Here is a 24,494-nt window from a genome sequence, read left to right as displayed (position 1 = left end):
GGATACTGCCTGTGGGCGTTTTTAAAACGGTGGTATGGTACACGCCACTTGGAAAACGTTCGACTGCTCGGCAAACAATGACCGAGCTGCGCTACTGCGCCACTACGCGGAGAACCATAGTGCGATATTAAAGCGTAAACCGCACATCCACCTGTGTTTTTATGTTGTGTTTGCGCAAATGCCTTCACCAAATCTTTTAGATATTTTGAAGATAAATGGCTGAACAAAATCAAGGCCGAAATTAACATACAAAAAATGATTCTGCCGCGCGTGAGGTAATCCCATCTTTGTGTTTCTACCCCTTAATGTTTTGTTTCTTCACGCCTAGAGGTTTATTTACTTCCCACCGTGTTTTTTAATGGCTTATCAGTTTATCACGTCTCTTTTTTCTTGCCTTTTCTCGTGTCGCTTGTGGCCACTCGCTAGTCGTGGTTTGCCTCTGTGCTTCGCAGTTGTTTAATTTGTACAGTTTTAAATTTTATAAGTGTTTTAACTATTTTATTTTTTACTACTTTTACCGACAGCCCCTTACATGTTTGCTTTTTTGCAGAAACTGACGATGCCTATTTATTAAGGCGAAATATATATTTCTGTTATTAAAAGAAACGATTTATGCTTTTATCTGTTTTTATGAAACAGTCCAATACTCTACAGTTGTATTGAATCACAGAATCGTGTACAAATATTTTGCAAACTTTGTGCGACTTATCTAAAAGCGTAAAGAAGTTGTGTATGCTACAACTATGGGGATGGATTACTTCCGAAATTTTACGGTTTGCCTAAGATCCATAAAGATAATATCCCTTTGCGACCTATCACCCACTTACAATTTATCAAAATTTCTAGCTGCAATCATGTCTCCTGTTGTTGATTGTTCCAAAAACAGTTAAAAATTCTTTGGAATTTTTGGAAAATATTGATCATAATGGTAAGATATTACGATATTTTCCGCGCATGCGTCGCTCCGCGTGAAGAATGGCGGATCACCGTTTCCTATTGTCTAAGAAAATGGTTGAGTCGATATGTCAATATTTGCAATTGCACCAAATATCCAGTTTCGATAAAACTCGTTGCGTAAGATTTCTTAGCAACAACAAACTTTGGAAGGGGAGAAATTTTCTCAAACGACTTAAACAAGTTCAAAGTTCAAAACTTTGCAAGTCGCACCAAACAGAAATAAAAGATGGTTTAGGTCGCAGTTCGTTTGTCAATGCTGAACTTGATCCAGAACAAACATGGGCTCGCACATTACCTTCACTGGTCGTTGTTTAGTTGTTTAGACTCGTTTCCGAATACTTCATCTTTGCCCCGCAAAGCTATTAAATCCTTTCTTACAGCTCGAAAAAAGAAAGTGAACAACGTAAACATTCTAACTATTAAGCGCGAATGGTTAATGGAAACCTCTTTCCAATGAACTATACAACAATATTATAATGAAATAAATGGATTAGTTAACGCAACACCTATTTCTGACAGTCCGTTGTCTCCCTGTGAATCGTCATCGGATACCGTTGACCTTTATTGCGTTTGAAATACCCCCTACGATGGAGATCTAACGGTCGAGTGTGAAACATGTGGTCAATGGTTTCATCCCAGGTGTGTGTTTGATCGGTTATTTGCAGCTATAACATTTTCAGCTAAAGATTGGAATAGGTTACACTTGGTTTGTCCGGGTACAGATCTTAAATCAAATAAATTTTACGTCCATAAATCGACAAGCAAAACGTGTCAACTAAAGAACGGTCTGTCTCCCAACGCAACGTTTGTAACAACCCATTACGACGCTAATACAATCAGCCACTTTTGGGAAAACTTTTATTTGATGCGGTAAAAGTGTGTGGGAAAGCAAGAAAACCCAAGTTGGTAATAATTGATGGGAAACAATGGCAATGTGTCGTGAATCGCGGTTGGATTATTACAACCGTTGTTACAGAGTTGTAACAGGAGTGCCTGCTCATTGCGACCTGCAAAAGACGTAAAGACAAAAAATACTAACACTACAGTAAAGACAAAAAATACTAACACTATATTTGCGTGCTCAAATATTTCAGAGTTGGGCGGTTTAGTTGCTTCCTCGTCGACGATTTTATTCAATAGATCATTTTCAAAAACCTGCGTCTAGCCACGATCTTGACACGACAGTGGATGAAGCATATTTTGTTTTGGCGCAAAGTCACCCGATGAACTACGGGAGGGCCGTTCCCCGTTTTATGTTCGACATAGAAATAAAATAGATGACCCGTAAAATGTTCTACACATCATATGCCAACTGAATCGATAAATGTTTACTACAGTCCCGAACTTTTCGAGGGAGTACTCCAAACTGTTTTAAGTAGAGTTTGTGCCACATCCAAGATTATGCTTCGAGATTTGTCACGGCTTTGCAATATCGTGTAAAGAAAGGCAAATCTTTTTATTGTCTTCGGTAGGAGTCTTGTAAGCATGCTAAGGTAATTTGATTTAACTGGTAGTAGAGGATGGACATAGACTCCTAGTGTACGAATATATAATGTTTGGTTAAATCAAATTCCTATTGAGCTACCTGCGCTTTTGCGCAGTTTTGCGAATGCTTGGTGACCGGCTGGTTCGGTACAACGCCTGCTACTTGCGAACCATGATTTCTGTACGAGTCTGCCGTGATCGCTGGTCCCTAACTGATGTTACAGTGATGTGTGTGTTCTACTTTTTGTAGACTTCACCAAAACTGTTTTAATCCACAAATCGAGAAAATAAAGACTCGCCGCAAAAAAGTAGAAGGATATGTATTAGGTAAACAATATAAAAAAGTACCATAGTTGAACTTTGAACTACATGTTTATGTTAGTCTGGGGTTATGAAATGACCCAAGAGTCAAGTTTTGGGATCACTAACCCTGTTTACATGAGCGAAAATCCGCTTTGTGTGACGTCAAGCGTTCAATTCGCAAAAGCGTAAAGTTACATGGCTTCCAAGGCATTCAAGGTTTCAGATTCTCGCGAAAAGGTTTTTGAGTATATTTGGGATTGTTTGTGTATAGTCAGCAAGAAGACGGGCAAAAATAGTTTGAATATCATTGCAGCAGTTGCTTGCGTTTGTTATTTAAAGTTGACAGGCGAATTGCTAGAGTGTGGATGTAGAACTATTCAGTGAAGGAAATTGTTGGTTCTAGCATATAGAAATCTTACATTACTTGTGCAGGAGTGGAAACTATTGGGAAGCACATGTCCAGTTGTACAATGGATTGAAATCGTTAGCATGAGAAAATCAACATTTATGAGATTGCTGGAATTATTGTATCATAACATAAAACCAGGTTTGTTTCTCTTACTTGATCAAAACACATCTTACTGCTGATTTTAATTGGTTTACCTTAAGATGATACGGAAAGCTACGAGTGCTGAAAAACGAATGGCAATTGCCTCATCCGTGGAATATTGAACAGTTGCTCACAACTTTGGTGTGAGCAAGTCTTCTGTTTACAATTGCCCAAAAAGGTTAGAAGAAGTTTGAACTTGTATGCAATGCAAAATAGGGAAAAAAATGCATTGAAAATTTGCAGATTTTGCATGGATATAAACAAGCTGGCAATATTGATAAAGATGCCTACTGAAAATGAAGCTAAGGAAATAGCAGAAAGAATAAAAAACAACCAACAGGTACGTAGCGACTACTTTGACTGCTATTTTCCACAGGTATGTAACGACTTCTTTGACTGCTAAAGATACTACCGATATTTATGTGTTTCAGATATACGGTTGCATTGATGGGAGCCACACTCCTAACACAGCACCGACTGTCAAAAAGGATTATACGAATAGAAAAGGCCCCTTTTTCTCACGCAAGCGTCACACAATGTGGCTTAAGTAAAACGCGGACACCAAGTGAACGACAATTCGTTTTAATTGTTTGGTCAAATCCGTTTTTTCTGCGAATGAAAACGAAAACGTATAAAGCACAAATCGCACTCGAAACACAACAAGTAAACATACCGACTGTTTGGCCACAGGGGTTTTGGTATTAAATGTTGCTTCAAAGGCCGAACAAATCCTGCACAAACAACCAAACATTTACAGGTTTAGAACAAAACTTCACATTACAGTACAAAGCCAAACTTACCAGCAAAATGATTCACAAATGCAGCTTTATCAAACTCAGCAATTTATTTATACTTTCTAGCTGCTAAATAAAGGTATTTTAGATTGATGGCTTCAATTCAAATTATGCCTGTCAGCAGTTCACAAACGTACACCACGAGGCAAGTTACAAATGATTGCAACATACACAGTACACAGGCAATTGACGTCACGCATTGGAACATTAATTGTCACGCAATCGAACACTAACTGTTGCGTCACAGGACAATTGTTATACGTTTGCTGGACAAAGTTATATTCACAGCAGTTGACAAAAACGACGTAACATACCCCCACCCGAATGTATCTCCAGGGGGACATACATTCTAAAACACAAAACGTCGTTGAATATATACCGAACAAAACAAACGAAAATGAACATCGCAAAACCGTTTACAATTTGCCGGTCGCGCAATCACCGCGGGAGTCCATCACTAAACACAGTTTGGTGATGGGTCGTCTGACGGAGGTGGCACCGGTTCTTACCAGTGCAGAGCGCACGACACCATGCGCATCCGGAAAGGTCGAAATCACTCGGCCGATTCTCCAACGTGCTCGCGGAATGGATTCGTCCACAACCAACACTAGGTCGCCTGCCTCGATGTTCCTCTGCTTCGAAAACCACTTCTGTCGTTCAATGACAGTGGGTAAGTATTCTCGCACCCAGCGACGCCAAAATTGGTCAGCCAGGTATTGCACTTGTCGCCAATGGTGGCGAACGTAACAGTCCTTCTTCACGAACACGCCAGGTGGCATGTTGGGCGAAGGACGCAACAAAATTAAATGATTGGGAGTCAGCGGCTCGTCCGATTGTGGATCCATCACCACTGGAACAATGCGTCTACTGTTGAGAATGGACTCCGCTTCAACAAGTACCGTTTCAAGGGTGTCGCGGGTCACGCTTTGTGCCGTCAGCAACGCAGAAAGAACTCTTCTTACAGACCTGATCATTCTTTCCCAGACGCCACCCATATGGCTTGCCGCAGGAGGATTAAATGTCCATTGGATGTCCTGTTGTCTCAAGAAGTCATCAATGCTCTGTTGATTCCATCTTCCGATAGCCTCTTTTAGCTCACGCACGGCTCCGACAAAGTTTGTTCCATTGTCGCTGCAAATCTTAGTTGGTCTGCCACGTTGTCCGATGAATCTTCGCAGGCAGTTGATAAAAGCACTCGTTGACAAACTGTCAGCTAACTCCAGATGCACTGCCCTGACCGTCATGCAGGTAAATAGACAGCCGTACACCTTCACTTGGCTTCTTGCTTGGCGCACCATTAGCGGTCCAAAATAATCAACGCCAACGTACGTGAACGCGGGGCTATGGGAGTTCACTCGATCAATCGGCAATCTGGCCATAAGTTGCTCGCCAACGGGCGCATTTCGTTTCCTGCAAAACACACAATTGCCCAACACACGGCGTACAGCAGCTCCGCCCTTTATAATCCAACATTTTTGACGGATTTCAGACCAGGTGTGACTCATTCCTGAGTGACCTACGTCCCTATGAAACTTGACAATCAGTAAGTCGGTGAGGTGATGTCTGCCTGGAAGTATAATAGGATGCTTCGCATCATCCGAAATAGAAGCCAATTCAAGTCTCCCTCCAACGCGTAGGAGACCGTTGCTAAGGGTGGGGCCAAGCTTGTCAAACGTTCGAGAGTGCTTCGTTTTCTTCCACTGACCATTGCCTTTTCGCAGATTTTCAAGCACCTCTGGAAAGGCTTGTTGTTGCACAATTCGAAACAGTGACAATTCAGCTTCTTGAAGCTCTTGAACCTGGAGGGTTCCTTTCGGAATAGTCGTATTTGTATCTGCACACCGTTTCGACAATAAAACGCGCTTATACCGTAACAACCAAGCGGTTGCACGTCGTAGGCGATTCCAATCGGAGTAATGATTGATCAGTTTTGAGATAGAATCCGTCTCGCAAGCGGTTCCACACGTAAAATTTGCACTGACCTTCTTTGCTTCCATTAAAAAATCATCTCTATTTGAAACTTCTTCTTTAGGCCAAGTAGATTCGTCACCCCAAAGAAACCGTGGGCCGGTTAGCCAAACGTTGTTATTCACCATTTTCTTCACATACAAGCCACGTGAGGCGTCGTCAGCAGGGTTTAATTTGGATGGAACATGTCGCCACTGCTCACTTCTGCTTCCACTGTCAATCTTTGCCAGTCGGTTTGCTACAAAGGTTTCGAAACGTTTTGTAGAATTCCTAATGCTCATCAACACCAACATGGAATCTGTCCAGAACGTCGATTCGCAGTCGGGACAGTCCAACTCTCGTCGCAGAAAGCCATCCATTTTAACCGCTAGCACCGCTGCCGTCAACTCCAAGCGTGGTATGGATACCGTATGTATCGGTGCAAGTCGTGACTTGCCAAGCAAAAAACAACAGTGCACCTGCGTATTGTGGTTAACAAGGCGCAGATAAGAAACTGCCCCGTAGGCCGAAGACGATGCGTCAGCAAAATGGTGCATTTCCATCTTAACTATCTTTCCAAAGGAAGGAGGAGGTTTAATGTAGCGTTGAACCCGTACTTGGCTTAACATAGGAAGTCCCTCCATCCAGCTTCTCCAACGATCAGCATCTTCATTTGAAATGTCTTCGTCCCATCCTAACCCTTGACGACAAAGGTCCTGCAACAGTATTTTGGCACTTACTGTAACAGGAGCAACAAGACTCAAGGGGTCGTACAGCGCACTGACGGCAGACAAAATTCCACGGCGCGTCAGCGACTTATTCGGCATCTGCACATCAAATCCAAATTCGTCATTTCGGACGTTCCAAAACACGCCCAAAATCCTTCCAGCTACGTCCGAATTAAGATCATGATTCTTCGCCATCTTGGACCGTTCGTCAGAAGGAATCGATTGTAAAACTCTATTACTGTTGCTCATCCACTTGGTTAGGTGGAACCCACCTCTTTGCAGGAGCCGACCTAAGTGTTTCACCAAAATAATTGCTTCGTCCTCGGTCGCCGCGCTTGCAAGGCAATCGTCCACGTAGAAATTTGATTTTACCGCTGTAGTAGCTGCAACACTGAACTCGTGGCCAAACTCTTCCGCAGTTTGGAGCAAGCTGAAAGCGGCGCAGCTCGGAGAGGACGTTGCGCCAAAAAGATGTACAGTCATCTCGTGGTCTTCCGCTGGCTTGGACAGATCGCCCTTGGGCCACCACAAGAAACGAAGACTCGCAGTGTCTTCTGGCCTTACCCGGATTTGATGAAACATGGATTCAATGTCTGACACAACCGCCACGGGTTCCTTTCTGAACCTTGTCAGGACGCCTACTAAGTTGTTCATCAGATCTGGGCCACTCATTAGGGCATCGTTTAATGCAACGCCTGCATGCTTTGCGGCACAATCGAACACGACTCGCACCTTGTCAGGCTTGCGCGGGTGCAAAACAGGGTGATGTGGAAGATACCACTCTCGTTTACTTTGGCCGCGATCGTGCGAAGAGATCCTTTCTGCGCATCCCTTTTAGATATTGGTTTTCACTGTGCCAACGTATCGCTCACGAAGTTTCTCGTCCTTCTTTAGCCTTCGTTCAAGAGAACGGAGTCTTCTTTCTGCCAACACGCGGTTTGGCGGAAGTTGAGTTTGATTTCCTTTCCACAGCAAGGGCAACTGATAATGACCGTCTACATGCAACGCGTCCCGTTTCATAATTTCGAGCGCCGATCGGTCTTCACGCGAAATTCTCTTGTCATCAATAACGGTTAAATCGGAAAAATCGGTTCTCCACAGACAGTCGATCTTTTTGCTCATGTTGTCGTCAAAACTACTTACGTAGTTTATATCAATGCGTGTTCCGCTGGTGGGCGCAAACGATGACCCCAACAAAGACCACCCAAGGGCCGTTTTTACTGCAATGGGTTGTTCGCGGCTGCCGCAGCGCGTCTCCTGGAAAACCATCAGTTCAGCAGCATCGACGCCAATCATAAGTGTCACTTCTCCACCTTCGATCTGTGGAAACTCTAAACCGCGTAAGTATGACATCTTTTTCAGTTTAGTCTTTGATGGTAACTTGTTAGTTTTTACCGGGAGCTTATCGATGGCCATTACACTGTTAAGGTTAATACTAGATCCATCATCGAAGGCAGGAGCAACATACAGGGAAACTATTTTCGTTGGCATAGTTTGCTCGTGGCCTACAGTTCGAAGCGATACAGTACGAGACTCCCTTTGCAAGTGTAGGGCATCCACTAGCCGTTGACTACACATAGATTTAGTGGCACCAGAGTCAAAAAATGCATAAGTGAGAAATTCTATGTTGCCATTTCGCGCCCGAACTGGCACGATATTCATGTATATATCACCACATATACTGGTATTGCCACATATTGCAGAGGGCTTGGAATCTGACGCCAAGTGAAATGAATTAACTTCACTGGTTACCTTTTCTTCAGGAGCAGAACTGCGGTTGGCTTCTACTCTAGAAACCTCCCGATGTAGCAGCGTATGAGAGTTGGAATCACAACCGGAGATCTTGCACGGATCCTCCTCCTTGCAATCTCTTGCATTATGTCCTTTCTGCAAACACTTAAAGCACAGTCTTTGCCTCCGTGCAAATTCGTATCGTTGGTAGACAGGCTTCTTTTCAAACGAGTTGCAAGTGGTCAATCATGTGGTCCTATGCAAAACAAACAGCGAGCCTGCGGGGATTCAGTTCCCGGCAGCTCAGACGACACGACGTATGTCGCAGCCCTATTTTTTCTTTGGCCACTACCACCAGGCGTCTCCCGTACGGGGTGATTGGCCCGCCGAAACGACGAACTTGCCACGACAGCTTGATTATCGACAAATTCGGTCAGGTCGTCGAAATTAGGTTCTCGATCATAGGTTTTAATTATACGGGCGACGTCTTTGTCCTATTGCTCTTGCATGTCACTGGACAAGCGACGTACAATTGCCAACAAATTTTGAAATGTGTCCAAACCTGCGTTGCCTTCGATTTGGGATAGTACCACTTGACATGTTTTCATCAACCTCGCGAATTTCTCCATGCTGTGGACGTCTTCCGAGCGAAGCTTCGGTCCGTACTGTAGCTGATTTAAGCAGGTGCGGGCAACGATATGATCCTTGCCATATTTTTCTTTTAGCAGTTTTAAGCAGTGGCGGCTCGTGCCTGAAATTTGTGGGGGTGCTGCCCCCCCTCTACTGAATATATATGAGTTGGCAATATATTGAAAAGCTACATTTCTAGTTTTCTAGCCATTTGTTTTGTGCAGAAAAACAAGTAATACAAATCTTAATTAGCAACTCCATTGTGACGTAATTTTTGTTACGCAATAATGTACACGAGTGTAAACAGCAGACGGCATCATTTGTGTATTTTGTTTACTTGCACAGCGACGGGCCAAACACAATAACGTTCAGTAATAATGTGAAAAACAAAAGCACACGTGGCACAGCTTCGAAACGAAGCGGTTGTAAATACGGTAAAACACAACAGGAATATAGAAAAAAAAGTAATAGAAAAAATAGATATAAATCAGTCGAAAAAGGTCGAAGTATTTCAGTTCGACAACAAAAATTGTCAGGTTTCATTTAAGTAAATTTAGCCACAGTCAGCGTTTTCAACATATTCTATGACACTTCACAGATTATTGTGACAAAAAAAAACTAGCCATACAGCTTTTTATTGGTATCATAACTAACAAATTTAACAACCACATTACATTGGTTTCAGAACTTGTTCATTTAAACATCTTTCTTGAATTTTTGTGTACAGACTATTAATTGTATTTTAGTTTCTTAACTGCTATCATTGCTGCTTGCTGGCAAATAGCTTATAATTTCTTTTTTAAGTGCAAAACGCCTTCAAGCTTTAAAATTTACAACACTCTCACTTAAATTTAAACCATATTATTAAATCTTGTGCTTCCTTTTTCCAACCAAAATGAATCATGAAGTTATAGTTTGGGCATGATAATTGATATCTTCTTCCTTAATCCCAAATGATAACTAAGAAACTGTTTTTCTATTTAGTACTAGCACTGCAAGTGCAAGTCTTTTGGAAATATTGGTGTTCCCCAGAAAAATTGGCATCTTTTTCAGTGTTAAAAAGAACTGTTTTGCCTTTGAAGGAATTATGAAAACAGCAAAAAGGATTTTTCATCCTAGTAATTTAACTTGTCAAAACATCATCTCTAGATTAATTATTTTCAAAGTAATCATGAACATCAGATCTACAGAAACATTTTCATTTGAGTAACTAGCTTTTCTATGTCAACAATAGGACGTGCTTGGTGTCACTACTATCTTGTCTGTAGAATGTTCATTCTTAAGAAACACTTCCTGTGAAGCAATTTAGCAGCTACTGTTTAGATTAGACAAACATTACATGTCCATTATATCAATACACATGATTGCACTTGGTTGCAAATACTGTCCACATGGTGTGTTAAGAAATCCACACTTTAAATTGTCTTCACTCTTTTTTTGTCTTCATTTCAAAATTCCTGTTGCTTGCAGTTGTTTGTTCTGCATTTGATATTGCCTGAATTTCAGTGAGGCATTTAACTTCACAGTCACAAATTTAATTTTTTTTGGTAGCATTAGGAACTAAAACTGAGTATTTCTTGTTGTTGCTTATTCCTGCATGACATTTGAGTAGCAGATTTTTTGTCCCATACTTTCATAAATCTTTTTAATTCAGTTATTTATTATAAAGGTTAATTGTGACTTTAAAAGGTGTTAGATGACCTTTTTTCTTTTTCAAGGTGTGAGATACACTTATTCAATTCAATGATAACTGTAAAAACTGAAACCCACTTACAGTCATCTTAAAAAGTCACGACTAACAGTCAAACAATAAATTTAATGATAGCAAAATAATTATTTAACTGCACTCACTGTCGAACTTAAAAACACAGTACACGGGTTTGGCTTTGGAGCTCACTGACGCGAAGCAGACAACACAACTAGCGCTACGTCACGGGAGGGGCTGCGCGAGCCACAGCCCCCTCTCGCCTATTTCGCCCGGCATGTAGCTTTTTCAAGTGCGCATGCGCACAACTGAAAACGTCATGAAACGTCACGAAACTGGAGCTGCAGCTCCGCCATAGATAACTTATTATTATTATTATTTTAATTTTTAAATAATACAAAATTTTTATTAATTTTATTTTAATAAAATGCCGATTAATGCCATAAAAGTTATTCTTAGTATACACTGATCGAACATAAAAACTATATGTAAAGATTGTTTGGTATAACAACTTGGAATAGGAATGTCAAGTAAAAATACTGGGGGTGCTGCAGCTCCGCAGCCCCCTCGCACGAGCCGCCCCTGGTTTTAAGGCTTCGGCGTATCCACCTTCTCCACTGAGAATGGAACAATGCTTAATCAAATCGTTAGCATCACCGACACAAAATTGCTGCAAAGAACTGAGACGCATGTCGTCGTCAGAAACATGGTCAGCAATATGGCATTTAAAGCTACGCATAAAGGCATGGTACTCCATAGGATCACCGGCAAACTTTGAGATTTGTGGGGGTGGCAATCTAGCGTCTTTTTTGACGGATCGCTGGTTACTAGTTGACGGTTGAGGCTCCGGCAAAGCGCATACTGGCAGGTCAGACATTGACAGTTCGCGGACTTCGCCAATAACACTACTGGTGTTTGCACAGTTACAACAACATTTGGGCAGGAACGGAGTGGCTTCGGGCTTCAAACCTAGTTTTCTGGGTTTAATAGATGGCGGAACAGACTTACTTGGTTCGTCGGACTTTGTAACCAAGGGCTGTGTTACTGCCGTATCTAATCCTACCAATGGAACAGATAGGGATACTTCAACGGGTTCTTCCTCGTAGGAGTTCACTTCCAGCTCTGCCATGTGAATTGCATGTTTGAGTCGGATTGCCTTTTCCATCTCATCCAACTTCCGTCGCTCCTCACGGCGCTGACTTTCTTCTTCACGTCGACGAAGTTCTTCCTCGCGTTCAACACGCTCCTTCTCTCTCTGGATAGACTGTAACTCATGATTCTGCTGTATTCGCAGACGTAAATTTTGTAGTTTTAATTTCGATCTCCGCTTCATTTCTAAGATAGCCGAACTAGGTAATGTGTGCACGCTACTAATCACCGAACCATCCACTGATGGTGGGCGTTGCGCTACATTCTCCAGCGGATTCGAAGTAGAGGGTTCGCCATCACGGAAGGAGTGAACACTCGCTTCAACCCATTCTTCTGTGCGTTGGTTCGCGTCGTCTAATTGGAATTCGGGGTCGTCTGCTGCCATCTTCGTCGTGATTGCGTTGGTACTGAATAATTGACAATCGGCCAGTCGAAAAACTTTTATGTAACGCTTTCCTTTGCGTGTTCCCCTTTTTCTCACGCAAGCGTCACACAATGTGGCTTAAGTAAAACGCGGACACCAAGTGAACGACAATTCGTTTTAATTGTTTGGTCAAATCCGTTTTTTCTGCGAATGAAAACGAAAACGTATAAAGCACAAATCGCACTCGAAACACAACAAGTAAACATACCGACTGTTTGGCCACAGGGGTTTTGGTATTAAATGTTGCTTCAAAGGCCGAACAAATCCTGCACAAACAACCAAACATTTACAGGTTTAGAACAAAACTTCACATTACAGTACAAAGCCAAACTTACCAGCAAAATGATTCACAAATGCAGCTTTATCAAACTCAGCAATTTATTTATACTTTCTAGCTGCTAAATAAAGGTATCAGAGTTTAGATTGATGGCTTCAATTCAAATTATGCCTGTCAGCAGTTCACAAACGTACACCACGAGGCAAGTTACAAATGATTGCAACATACACAGTACACAGGCAATTGACGTCACGCATTGGAACATTAATTGTCACGCAATCGAACACTAACTGTTGCGTCACAGGACAATTGTTATACGTTTGCTGGACAAAGTTATATTCACAGCAGTTGACAAAAACGACGTAACAAAGATGTTTAAATGAACAAGTTCCTCAAGAAAAGATGTTCAAATGAACAAGTTCTGAAACTAATGTAATGTGGTTTGTTAAATATGTTAGTTGTGATACCAATAAAAAGCTGTATGGCTAGTTTTTTTTGTGTGACAATAATCTGTGAAGAGCACTGATCTCTTATAAACCCTGGATTGCGCTACTCCGTTGAACGGTTGGGTGATTTTTGAAGCAAATTGAAGCGTAATGGCGGCTGAAAAGGAAGCCCCCAAAATGCATTGCGGGCAATGGGGAGAGAGTGGAAAAATGTCGATAAATTTTGTTTTAGGCATTTTTTTAGCGATTTTTTCAGATATGATCAGTAGTTTAATAGGACGCATGTATTCCAGTGTGTAATAACTTATAAATATGTGTAGATTGACTGTGAGGTGTAAGTATGTGTACTGGGAATTAAAACGTTTTTAATTTAGTGTTGAAATAAATCCTTACTGAGTTGTAATAAATGTTTTTTTGGTTCAATATGAGTAGTTTACATGCGTTCCTCTATATTTAAGACATAAATCCAACAAGAATGGCTCTTTCCTTCACACATGATGATGTGATACTTCATTTAACATCATCTTGTGCTGATCCAAACTGCTGTTTTTGATTGTCACCAGAGTCTTGGAACTAAAATGTGACTTCAAAGTTTTTTTAAAGTTTGTTGCAGTAGGTTTAACATTTACTTGTATGCTACAAACTGTAAACCTAGTATGCTCATTTTTTTAGCTTATTTAATGTAACCTTTCCAGTTTGCAACCAACATGTGCAGAATAAATTTTTGGTAAAATGTTTCGAATTCTCAAACTTAACTAAACTCCAAAATCTCAAAGAGATACATGTACATAAATGCATTTGAGACCTCACACCCAAATGCCTATTTATGTACTATTCTGGTCAGAATCATGACATATTGTTTTATTTCCATTTCATTTCCATTCAATATGCAATTTCCTGCAAAAAAACATGCCTACACAACACTCCAACACTTAAATTCTTTCTTGCAAAACAGGAATGAAGGCAACGATTACAAATGCACTATATAGCCAAGTTCATACAGATATCCTGCATTTATTGTCAGATGCATCACTATTATTGGTGATCCCATTATAACAGATCAAGTTTAAAGTTGTTAATTAAGTTTAAAATGTGCAGCATATCATGTCACAGGCTGTGTTTCAGAGATGATTACAAGACATACTTAGTCCTAGTAAAAGAGTATACACACACAAAATATTTAATGTAATTCCAATTGCTTCGTAGTGTATTTGTTGTAGAAAAAGGCTGTATTGTGATCTTGCAGTGTCGTGAAGCTTGAGGGTGTGGGAAGAAACTAAAACATTTCCAGTGGACTTTACCTAAGACAATTAATGTTGCTTATTGGAGAAACATAAACCCTATTGTGTCTGAAATGTTTAGAAACAACTTCATGAGAATTTTTAAAGTTTATAATAACACCAATTTTATAATAGGTAATAAACACCCCAATCAAATGCACTCAATCAAGAAAAAAAGTCAAATACTGTTAAAAATATTTTGAGCAAAAAATATTAATTGTATTATTATTTTGCGTTTTTAATTAAAACGTTCAAACCACTTGTTCCTCAAAATTTCCTGGAGTTTGATGACAGTCAAAAACAGCAGTTTGGATAAGCAAAGTAATGTCACACAAAGTATCACATCACCTTGTGTGAAAAAAATAGCCATCTTGTTGGATTTAAAGCCTAAATACTTAAAAAAGCACGGAAATTACTTATATTGCACAAGAAACATTGACTACCACTCAGTAAAGATTTATTTCAACACTAACTTAAAAACGTTTTAATTTCCAGTTTACATACATACACCTCACAGTCAATCTACGCATATTTATTGGTTATTGTACACTGGAAGACATGCGTCCTATTAAACTACTGATCATATCTGAAAAAATCGCTATAAAAATGCCTAAAACAAAATTTATCGACATTTTTCCACTCTCTCCCCATTGCCCGTGTATCGGACCTTGGACTTTTCATTCAAAACATATCGGACCTTGGACTTTTCATTCAAAACATATCGGACTTTGGACTTTTAATTCAAAACATTCACTTGCATGCATTTGTCGTGACGTATATTTGCCTCGGTCAAACCTCGCCTTTTTCTACACAGAAACTTGACCGGCTATTAAACCTGTTTTTCTTATTACCCCACCGGTCATAAACTGACTGAAGGCTATTGTTTTATCGCCCCGCTTATGTGTTAACAAGAACCTAGTCTAAATTAGCTCTCAGCCATGTTGCATGTGACGCTTCTACAAGCATTTCAATGAATAATTGCGGTTTAGAACTCAGTTAATATTCTCGGCCGTACGTGTTTTACAACCATACCAGTTTTACAACTTGTAATAACATTTGACCTGACCGCTATATAAACCGCATCAATTTAGACTTAAAATCAGTTACTAGTTTTTGCTTTAGCGTTGATATATCACAGTTGACTCGTGGCGCGGTGAAAATTGTGTTGCGTGTTTAGTCGCCAGTGGCGCTTGCGTGACATGCCTTATTGCAATATAATGTGGGAACGTTAAATTAACCTTGCGTCTTTTGAGGTTTGTTTAGAGTCAGATAAACGGCAGTGTTTTTAATTGTCTACATTGAAGGTCAGTACACCCGCAATGCATTTTTGGGGCTTCCTTTTGCAGCCGCCATTACGCTTCAATTTGCTTCAACCGTGACGGCCAGTAGCGCAATCCAGGGTTTATAGAGATCAGTGGTGAAGAGTCATAGAATATGTTGAAAACGCTGACCGTGACTAAATTGACTTAAATGAAACATGACAATTTTTGTTGTCGAACTGAAATACTTCGATCTTTTTCGACTCGTTTATATCTATTTTTTCTATTACTTTTTTTTCTATATTCCTGTTGTGTTTTACCGTATTTACAACCGCTTCGTTTCGAAGCTGTGCCACGTGTGTTTTTGTTTTTCACATTATTACTGCATGTTATTGTGTTTGGCCCGTCGCTGTGCAAGTAAACAAAATACACAAATGATGCCGTCTGCTGTTTAAACTTATTGCGTAACAAAAATTACTCACAATGGAGATGCTAATTAAGATTTGTATTACTTGTTTTGTTTTTTGTTTTTTTTATTACTTGTTTTTTCTGCACAAAACAATGGCTAGAAAACTAGGAATGTAGTATTTCAATATATTGCCAACTTATATATGTTCAGTAAAGGCACGAGCCGCCACTGGTCTAGAAAGCAATAAAAGGGATTAAAATTAGAAAAGGCATTAAAAACAGAAAAGTCTAATGGTTCCTTTGCACAAAAAATCAATCCTTAACTGAAAGCCCAACAGACTAAACTGACTGGACACGCAATGAAAGATAAGAAACGCACCAAACATAAAAGTGTAAAAGGCGAAGGAAAAACACACGTTACTTACACCTCGGTAAAAACATTTTTTTAATGTTTATTTTTGCATTGATTTTATTTAGCCATTTGTCTTCGGCTAAATCCAGGTCAGCAGTTCGTGGCTGTTCAACAAACACGACACAATAGCAATTTCAATTGATGGCTTCTTCGCAAACTCGTTTGGATGTCGTTCTTTATAATAGTGTAAAAGCGCCGTCCCATCATCGCTCTGCGAAGTATCAAACTTCGCCCAAATGGCACGGTGACCCGACCACCGAGTTGCAAACCGATTTTTTGTCTGGTCTACATATTTTTCTTGGCATAAGTTGCAAGTGGCGACGTGAATGCCATAACTTCTGCATGTGAGATGTTGCAAGATTTTAAATCTGCGCATCCAGGTTTGTAGAAATGCGGTATGTTTAACCATGCCGGTTTTGTGGTTTCCATGGTTGCCACATAGAGCACAATGCCCGCAGGGATAGCATCCTGATGGAGCGCAATGGTTTAGTCGCCCTAAAGCAAGTTTCCTGGGGCGTAAAAACAGTTGTTGTAGGTAGGGGCGTCGTTTATATGTCACCATACAGTTAGGTTTTCTTTATCTGTGAGGTGCAGTAGCGCTGGAAATTCCGTGGCCCAAACGAGTTTCTTTGTTCTTTCCTTTTCACACGTACTGTTCTTGGAATGCCTTTTGTATTCGTAACGCTGATCTTTCCAAGCTTTTGCCTTTTTAACTAGAGCAGCAGTCATTCTTTTGCCAAACCCGAGCAGCTCGCCTTTAACTGCAACCTTTTTAGGCTGTTTTTGTAATCTACGTACAACTGGTTAAGATATCTCAGCCGAATCGCTTCAGCCAGTACAATGGAACGAAAAGTTGCAGGCGCATGGTGCAATCATCCATGTAAAAACAAACGATTGTTGCTGGTTGGCTTTGTGTAGCTACACGTTACAAACCGATAGGGATGTGCTGGCGTTGTTCTGTGAAGCACATCTTAAAATTCCAATCTCTTGTTGTCTTCATTTGTGTGTAACGTGCGCAAGGTTAGGTTTAACCCAAATAGCGCAAATTGATGTTTGAGGGCATGAATAATTCGCTAGGACACCTTACCAACGCAAATAAAAACAATGTCATCAATAAATCTCTTGAAGATTTGCGCTTGAGACACAACTGGGGCGATTCCAGAAATAATGTGATGCATGGCTGTGGTTGTCGCCGGTTGCTATGCCATTTTTTATTCCATAAAAGTGTTTCTGGAACTGCGTGAACACGTTGGTAACAGTAAAGGTTGTAAGTTGGATGATAATCTGTTCGAGTTTATCAGAGTACGTGGAGTGGTTATTTAGTGCATTTTCCAGCGAAGACTTTATGAGAGAATGTTTGATGTTGGGGTATAGCGATACAACGTCAGCTGCAACAATATGCAGAGGGTTTGTATCTAGCTGTTCTGGTATGCTGTCAATGTTAGCCTCTTCCCAGTCAAGTAAGCTGTTGATATACTGTCTGCTGCCTTTGCAAAGCTCATCTACCAAAGTATGGCAAAATTCCGCACTGATCGGTTGAAGAAACGCGGTTACACGTGTGTTTGTAATGTTGCCTGAAGCCTGCACAAGTCTGACAGGTATATCTTCAATCGAAATGTTACCAAGATGCGTCACTTCCAGCTTGTGCGTCTTAAAAAGAGGATATGCACAAGCGGGTTCCTAAACAGAAAAGAACTTTGCGATAGCGCCTGGTATATGTTTATACTTTTCATTAGCAATTTTCATGCCTATTACATGCTTCTTCGGCATGGCATCGTCTATGGCACCAGCTTGATTGTCACATACCTCACGATACCTCATTGAGAATAACCACTTTTCCGTCTTTATCTCACATGCACATAACAATTTTGTTGTCCTGGATTACATTTAGACAAAACCCCATTCCACACTCCTGACGTGTTTCAATGCTTCAACCCATTCAGTTGACTCCAACCGCGCGGTCCAACGAGGTGTAGGTACAAATTTTAAACCGTGAGCGAACTGAAGCTTCCGCTACCCGAATGTTATGCAATTGTGTTGATGGTTTTCGCCTGTTTCTGTATCTCTTTCCGTCCCTGGTGTTCTTGGATTGTGCACGCTGAATGGTTTTGAGCGTTGCACGAAAGTTGCCCTATAGGTGGTAATTACTAGTGATGCACCGAACCCGCCTAAAAAGGTTCGGGCCGAAACCGAATATTCGGCCATGACGCCGAATAATTTCGGCCGAATCAGGCCGAACCTAAAATCCCCTTTTTTATGGACGTTTTCAACTGAACCTTGTGTTGTTGATGCAAGTAAACTCAATTGACAAACCAAAATCACTTTCACACTGCGGAAGCTTTTACTAAACTTGTAATATTTTGGAGACAGTATGGCTCGTATTTTATAGATACTACAAATAGTTAACTTACGATGTTTCGTCTGGGCGAAAATGAAAATTTAGTTATTAATTCCATGCAATCAAAAAGTTCGGTTTTGGCCGAATTTTTAAAAAAGTTCAGGCCGAAACCGAAACATTAGAAAACAGCGTATTCGGCCGAAATGTTTCGGCCAACCGAAACTTCGGTGCATCACTAGTAATTACCACCTAAAACGGTGGTCCCTAAAAAGTGGAACTGACCACCCTGAAACATAGAGTGGAAAAAAACACCCTATAGCTTTCCACACCTAGGGTAACTACGTTCCACGTTTGAAGTATGTATCGTAGGGTGTGAATTTCCACCTTTTTTTAAAGCATGTTATTCTCCAACCACAACCAAAATACGTCATGGTATATTATCGAGACAACGCAGCGCCATTTATATACAGATCGGCGAACTGGGTCAAGTCTCAATATTGACATGGTAAAAAAGAATGAAAGAATATAGGAAATGAAACGTCAAAAAACACAACATAAAAATGATTTTTTTAAGCACCACGACTTAAAGGCAATTAATTACACGTTGGACTGATATATTAATGTCTGTAGGAATCTCCAAAAGATAACACAACAACTGGAAAGTATTGTTAAGCACCACTGGAAATCGGATGACAAAAATCCAATATGCAGCAATCAAAACGATAATTGCATCCTCAAAACAATCGCAATTGCACATCCAACATTTTTGTACGTAGATAGGTATTGTGGTCCCAGTTAAAACCATACAGCAGTGGTTCTCAAAGTATGGGTCGCGATGGGTCAAAAATGGGTCGCGCTATGGTGATTCGGTTCTGCCCAAACGAAGTTTTTTATTTCATTTTTAAAGTATTTTTAATTCTCCATCATGACTGAATTATTGCATCATAAGCTTTTTATGTGGCTTAATATCAGTAACTTGGAGTATTGCATTACAAGTGGTTTTCTGAAAGTTTTGATGGCAGAGTATAGCCATAGCCAACTACAGCCTCACTTAACCACGTTGTACAGTAAAATAAACCAATCATTACCGCTTACAGACAATTAAATAGCCTTCCAATTTTATCGTTACGCACATGGCGATTGTAACGTCATAGCACGGGAAACAATAGGACAAGTTAATCATGCGAAACTGCACTTGGAGATGTAACAGTTAGCGTTCAAGGATGAGTTAGTATTCGTACAAAACAGAATACGTTTTTTGTTGTTTGAGGCTTGGGTCGTGAGATGCTCATAAAGTTCAGATTTGGGTCGCGCTCAAAAAAGTTTGAGAAACACTGCCATACAGGGATAAGGTGTGTCCACCTCTACATCCTAAAAAAGAGCATTAATCAATATAAACTCAAATAATGCGATATTTTTGCTGCCAATTAGGCATTACCTACCTCTTCTCTGTATTGTATGTACTGATTCAACTGGTTGTTACAAAACAGAGATCACTTCAGCAGAACCTTAAAAAACAATGAAGTATGTATGTTTGTTTGTTTGTTTCATTTTTATCCTCGGTGGGCGGGCAACGCCTGAATGCGTTATGCTCACAATGAGTCCGCCGTCGAGCTGCCTGTTTTATTGCAAGTCCGATGATCATTTTTTTTTTGATTTTTTTCGATTTTAGGCAGTTGGTGACTTCAATTTAGTTCAACCCATTGGAAACCACTGGGTTGGAGCAATGCCGCTTAAGTTTCTTGCTCAGGGAAACACAAGCGACCGAGATGGGATTAGAACCAACGACCTTGTGATCACAAGGCGGTTGCGCTAACCACTCGGCCAACTTGGCGGTGTACATATACATACTATATTGCTTACATTCAAGTACACAATTCTCTTTTATGCTAATATTACGCAAATAGTGGTTATTAAGGATTAATAATAACTGGAAATGTAAAATAAGTTATTTAGAGACCACAACAGAAAACATTACTAGCACAGAGAGTGAAAGATACATTTTTTTTAGCAATTTTTTTTACATGCATACCTTTTCCATTCAAGAGCTGAATTATTTTCTTTGGAACCAATTTCTTTTTTTTTCTAATTTTTGGGTTAATTTTGTTATACACCCAGACGAAATACTTTTAAGATTTTCTCTCAAATCTTGATTGAAAATTCTTTGAGATTCACCAAAAACCTAGTAAACAATTTAGTTGTATGAGAGTAAACAATAATATGTTTACAAAATGACTGGGATAAAAATATATTACAACTCAATTAAAGTGTTGTGGTTAAACCGACAATAAAAACAATATAACATTACCACCATGTATAAAACCAAGCATTACATTCTCATGTGGCATTAATTATCTTATGGAATACTCACCACATCAGGAAATTGCAAAGCGGGGTATTTTTCAATTAGTCTTTCCACAGTCAAGGTTCCATCACGGACTTCATTTCTTCGAAACGTGTTTCTTTCCATTCTATCCAATGTGGACTTCATGTTTTTTTTACATTGTTACGACACTCTTTTGCCATTTGTTTGATTTGCATTTCTATGCTGCGGTCGCCTTCAAGACTATCCTACATTCAAAGAATGGATGTGTTACTGCTATGGTAATGGCTAAGGTAGATACAGAACATTTATTAAAAAGAGATGTGTTTATGTATCTATACATTTAAAGTGAATGACCTGATCAAATTGAGCAACTCTTGTGTTCTCTTATGTTTGTTTTCAATTTTATTTCATTTTTATCACCATTTTGTTGGTTGTCATTGGTCTTCGTGCATCTCTAAATTTTTGACGAATACTTTTAATCCATGTACCCTGTTACAAAATCATGAAAGTAGTTTATATACACGGTTTTATACACACATACATGGTTATTTATATAATATACATATATATTTCAATTTTTGGATACATACAGCAGGGTTTCTAGAATTCTGGTCTTTTAGTTTCGGAAACTGTTTCAACAATGGCAGTTTGTAGTCCACAATCCAGTCGGTGTGACTACATGTGGCCACTGGTTCATCTACAGCAGTGGTTCCCAACCGGGGTGCCGCGGCAACCTGGGGTGCCAATTGCAATGCTCACGGGTGCCGCGAGATATTGATATTGCAATACTGGGACCCATTCTTTATTATTTTCTTCTTCTTTGTACTTTCTTTCTTTAACCCCTTAAGTTTATTTTTTTCTAACCGAGTTTCAGTGTGTATTAAGTTACGCGTCTCGCATTTATTCCCGGCTCCATTCTAGAGAGTCGCTTGGTGGGGAAGTCGCTGGCGGTAAGTAGATAATGCGCGGTAAGCCATTGTTTTCTCACCCAGAAAGAAGAGATTTCGACTCGTTGCGTTTCTTTCCATATAAAAGTTTGGTAAGCATAACGATGAAAAATTTAAGCTATAGTGCTTTTGTTGCAGTTTTCTACGTCATACCTATGTGAGAGTGGATTTTCCGTATTAACGAACATAAAAACTAAAAAACGAGAACGACTACTTTCAGCCGAGAAAGAAATGCGCGCGGCTATATCGAATGTGCCTTCACATATTAAAGGGACTTTGTGCAAGAAGCCAAGCCCAATTTCACACTGACTTTTGAATAAATTTATTCAAAAAATCATTTATTTATGCGCTATACTGAACAACTCTTTCTGTGTTGTTTCATACAGTTATTTAAAATACAGAAACCTCATAAAATTGATCCAGTTTTGCCAGGGTGCCGCAAACTATTTATCTCTTTGATAGGGTGCCGCAAGGTCAAAAAGGTTGGGAACCACTGATCTACAGGTTTGTCTGGGTAAAAGTTGGTAATTAAAAAAATAGTAAGACAAATTTTTGGCAATAAGAACATATATAAATACACTTGCTGCAACATCTTCCTCAGAACTTAATGGAACAGTGCTGGCCACAGAACTTGAGGAACATGCATCTTGAAACAAGTAAACTTGGTTAAGATTTATTACAAAACAGTGCTTTTACATTTATTTACCTGAAGGTAGCACAAGCAGTTTGGTCTTATCGGGCAAATTTTCAGGCACATCAATGTCCTCCCAATCCTGAAAGTCTATATTCCATTGTTGCAAGCGGAATACTTCCACACCAAATGTGCTTTTGATTTTTTGAAACAATTCACTTTTTTCACATTTTAAAACTTGTTTTCTGTCATTACAGCTAACGTGGTATTGATTACTCATATTCCTGTTCAGTTCTTAAACAAAAAAGTGGTTAATTTCAAGTTGAAACACATAAATTACAGGTCAATAGACATTATCAATAAGTATTAAAGCAAAATTGTACTGGTAATACAATTAACAATGTACACAAATGCCAGTCAATCAACAGTGATTCTAAGGTCTGTTACAAAAAAATTCTGAATTGTAGTCTAACCCTCTGTTTGCCATCACTTTTATATAAATCGTGCGGTTGAGCACATAACTCCATTCCAGGTTTAAAAAATAACATTGTATCTGTTTCAATTACAGCATAACTATGGTAATGTGAAATGAAAGAATCTGTTTTTAAAAATGAACCAGAAATGTATGTTGTAGATTTCAACACAATAATGTTATTAATTTGAACAAACATGGGCACATCATCTAACATATCCAACACAAACACATCTTTTACAGTATATGTCACACCATTTTCAGTGATCCATTTCGTACAGATAGCTGTTTCATTGGGTTGAAATCCTAACTCGGTTTGTAAATAACTAGAAAATGCATGTGGCAGCTCATTTAAAAGTATAGGTTTTCCTATTACACTTTCAACATCTCCAGTGAGGCCTGCAGTGCCACATTGCTCATAGCATTTCAGTGCCTGAATGCGACTTGCCACTGTTTTGCAAACATTTTTGAAATTTTGCATCTTTGGGCCACTAACTTTAATTTTCTATGAAAAGATTCAAATCGCATGCACCATAAATTGCGCAATGGGCCATAAATTTCTAATAAACGAAGATAATGAAGGAGAAAATGTAGTTTAGGTTTGACCAAGTCTGGAGCAAAAGCAGCAAATAACAAATACAATTCTTCAATCAAACATCTTAAATGATCAATAATGTTAGTGCTGGTCATTGGAGCCAAAATAATATCCATAATTTCCGAAAGCAAAGAGTATATATGCCATGCTTCATCCCCATATGGAACAACATCTCCAATAATGAAAGGCAAATATCTAAACAAGCATAATGTTTCACTGGCAGAAAGTGATATTTTTCCATTTGGCATTAATACATTTCCAGGGAGCACACGTGGCTTATTTTTGTTTTCACATCTTCCAAATTTGAACTTCTTCAATCTTTCATTTGCAAATCCAATTGAACATACACCACTATCGTGAAAATGTTTCAATATTGCTTGCATGACAGAGGAAAGCACACCTTCCAAGCAATCATGCATTATATCTGGGGGGAAAGGCAGTCACAGGTGAAAATCCCTGAATCATGTCAAAAGCACAACTTTTTGCCACTCCGTATGGCAAGTTAAGGTATTAAAAAAGTGATGTTAGCCGTACTCGATTATAAGCCCCACAATTGTTATGTTTAATAACACTACTTGTAGTACAACTGTTTGTCAATAAAGAAGACAGAGCGTATGTTGACGTGTAAAGCCAATATTCAAAATTATTTGGAATGCGAAATACCACAAAAGGCATGAATAATATCAGTCGCACAAATGGT

At 39.6% G+C, this 24,494-nt stretch overlaps 1 protein-coding gene, 1 long non-coding RNA gene and 1 pseudogene across 3 annotated transcripts; all 3 read right to left on the bottom strand.

The window, feature by feature from the left end:
• Positions 1 to 4,505: 4,505 nt before the first annotated feature.
• On the bottom strand, positions 4,506 to 7,436 carry LOC145219728 (uncharacterized). The gene has a single exon (XM_080087050.1). The coding sequence runs from the start codon at positions 7,434 to 7,436 to the stop codon at positions 4,506 to 4,508; it is 2,931 nt and encodes a 976-aa protein (XP_079943176.1).
• A 9,054-nt stretch (positions 7,437 to 16,490) lies between these two features.
• On the bottom strand, positions 16,491 to 17,276 carry LOC145220020 (uncharacterized; annotated as a pseudogene).
• Positions 17,277 to 19,373: 2,097 nt separating this feature from the next.
• Positions 19,374 to 22,997, bottom strand: LOC145220021 (uncharacterized). 2 transcript variants are annotated; one of them, XR_013857951.1, is made up of 6 exons: positions 22,803 to 22,997; positions 21,504 to 22,742; positions 21,195 to 21,394; positions 20,856 to 21,005; positions 20,266 to 20,331; positions 19,374 to 20,194 (listed from the first exon to the last, which is right to left on the bottom strand). It is a non-coding gene; the product is annotated as an uncharacterized LOC145220021 (long non-coding RNA). The 2 variants fall into 2 exon arrangements; XR_013857952.1 differs by having other exon boundaries at positions 21,570 to 22,742.
• Between the last annotated feature and the right edge of the window lie 1,497 nt (positions 22,998 to 24,494).

The sequence above is a fragment of the Phallusia mammillata genome, chromosome 3 (assembly GCF_965637545.1).
Source record: "Phallusia mammillata chromosome 3, kaPhaMamm4.hap1.1, whole genome shotgun sequence".
Classification (NCBI taxonomy): Eukaryota; Metazoa; Chordata; class Ascidiacea; order Phlebobranchia; family Ascidiidae; genus Phallusia; species Phallusia mammillata.
Note: the sequence above shows the minus strand (reverse complement) of the source record. Positions and strands in the feature narration are given on the sequence as shown.

Coding starts and splice junctions, on each gene's coding strand:
- LOC145219728 (XM_080087050.1), bottom strand. CDS start 7,436: ATGAGTGGCCCAGATCTGATGAACAACTTAGTAGGCGTCCTGACAAGG.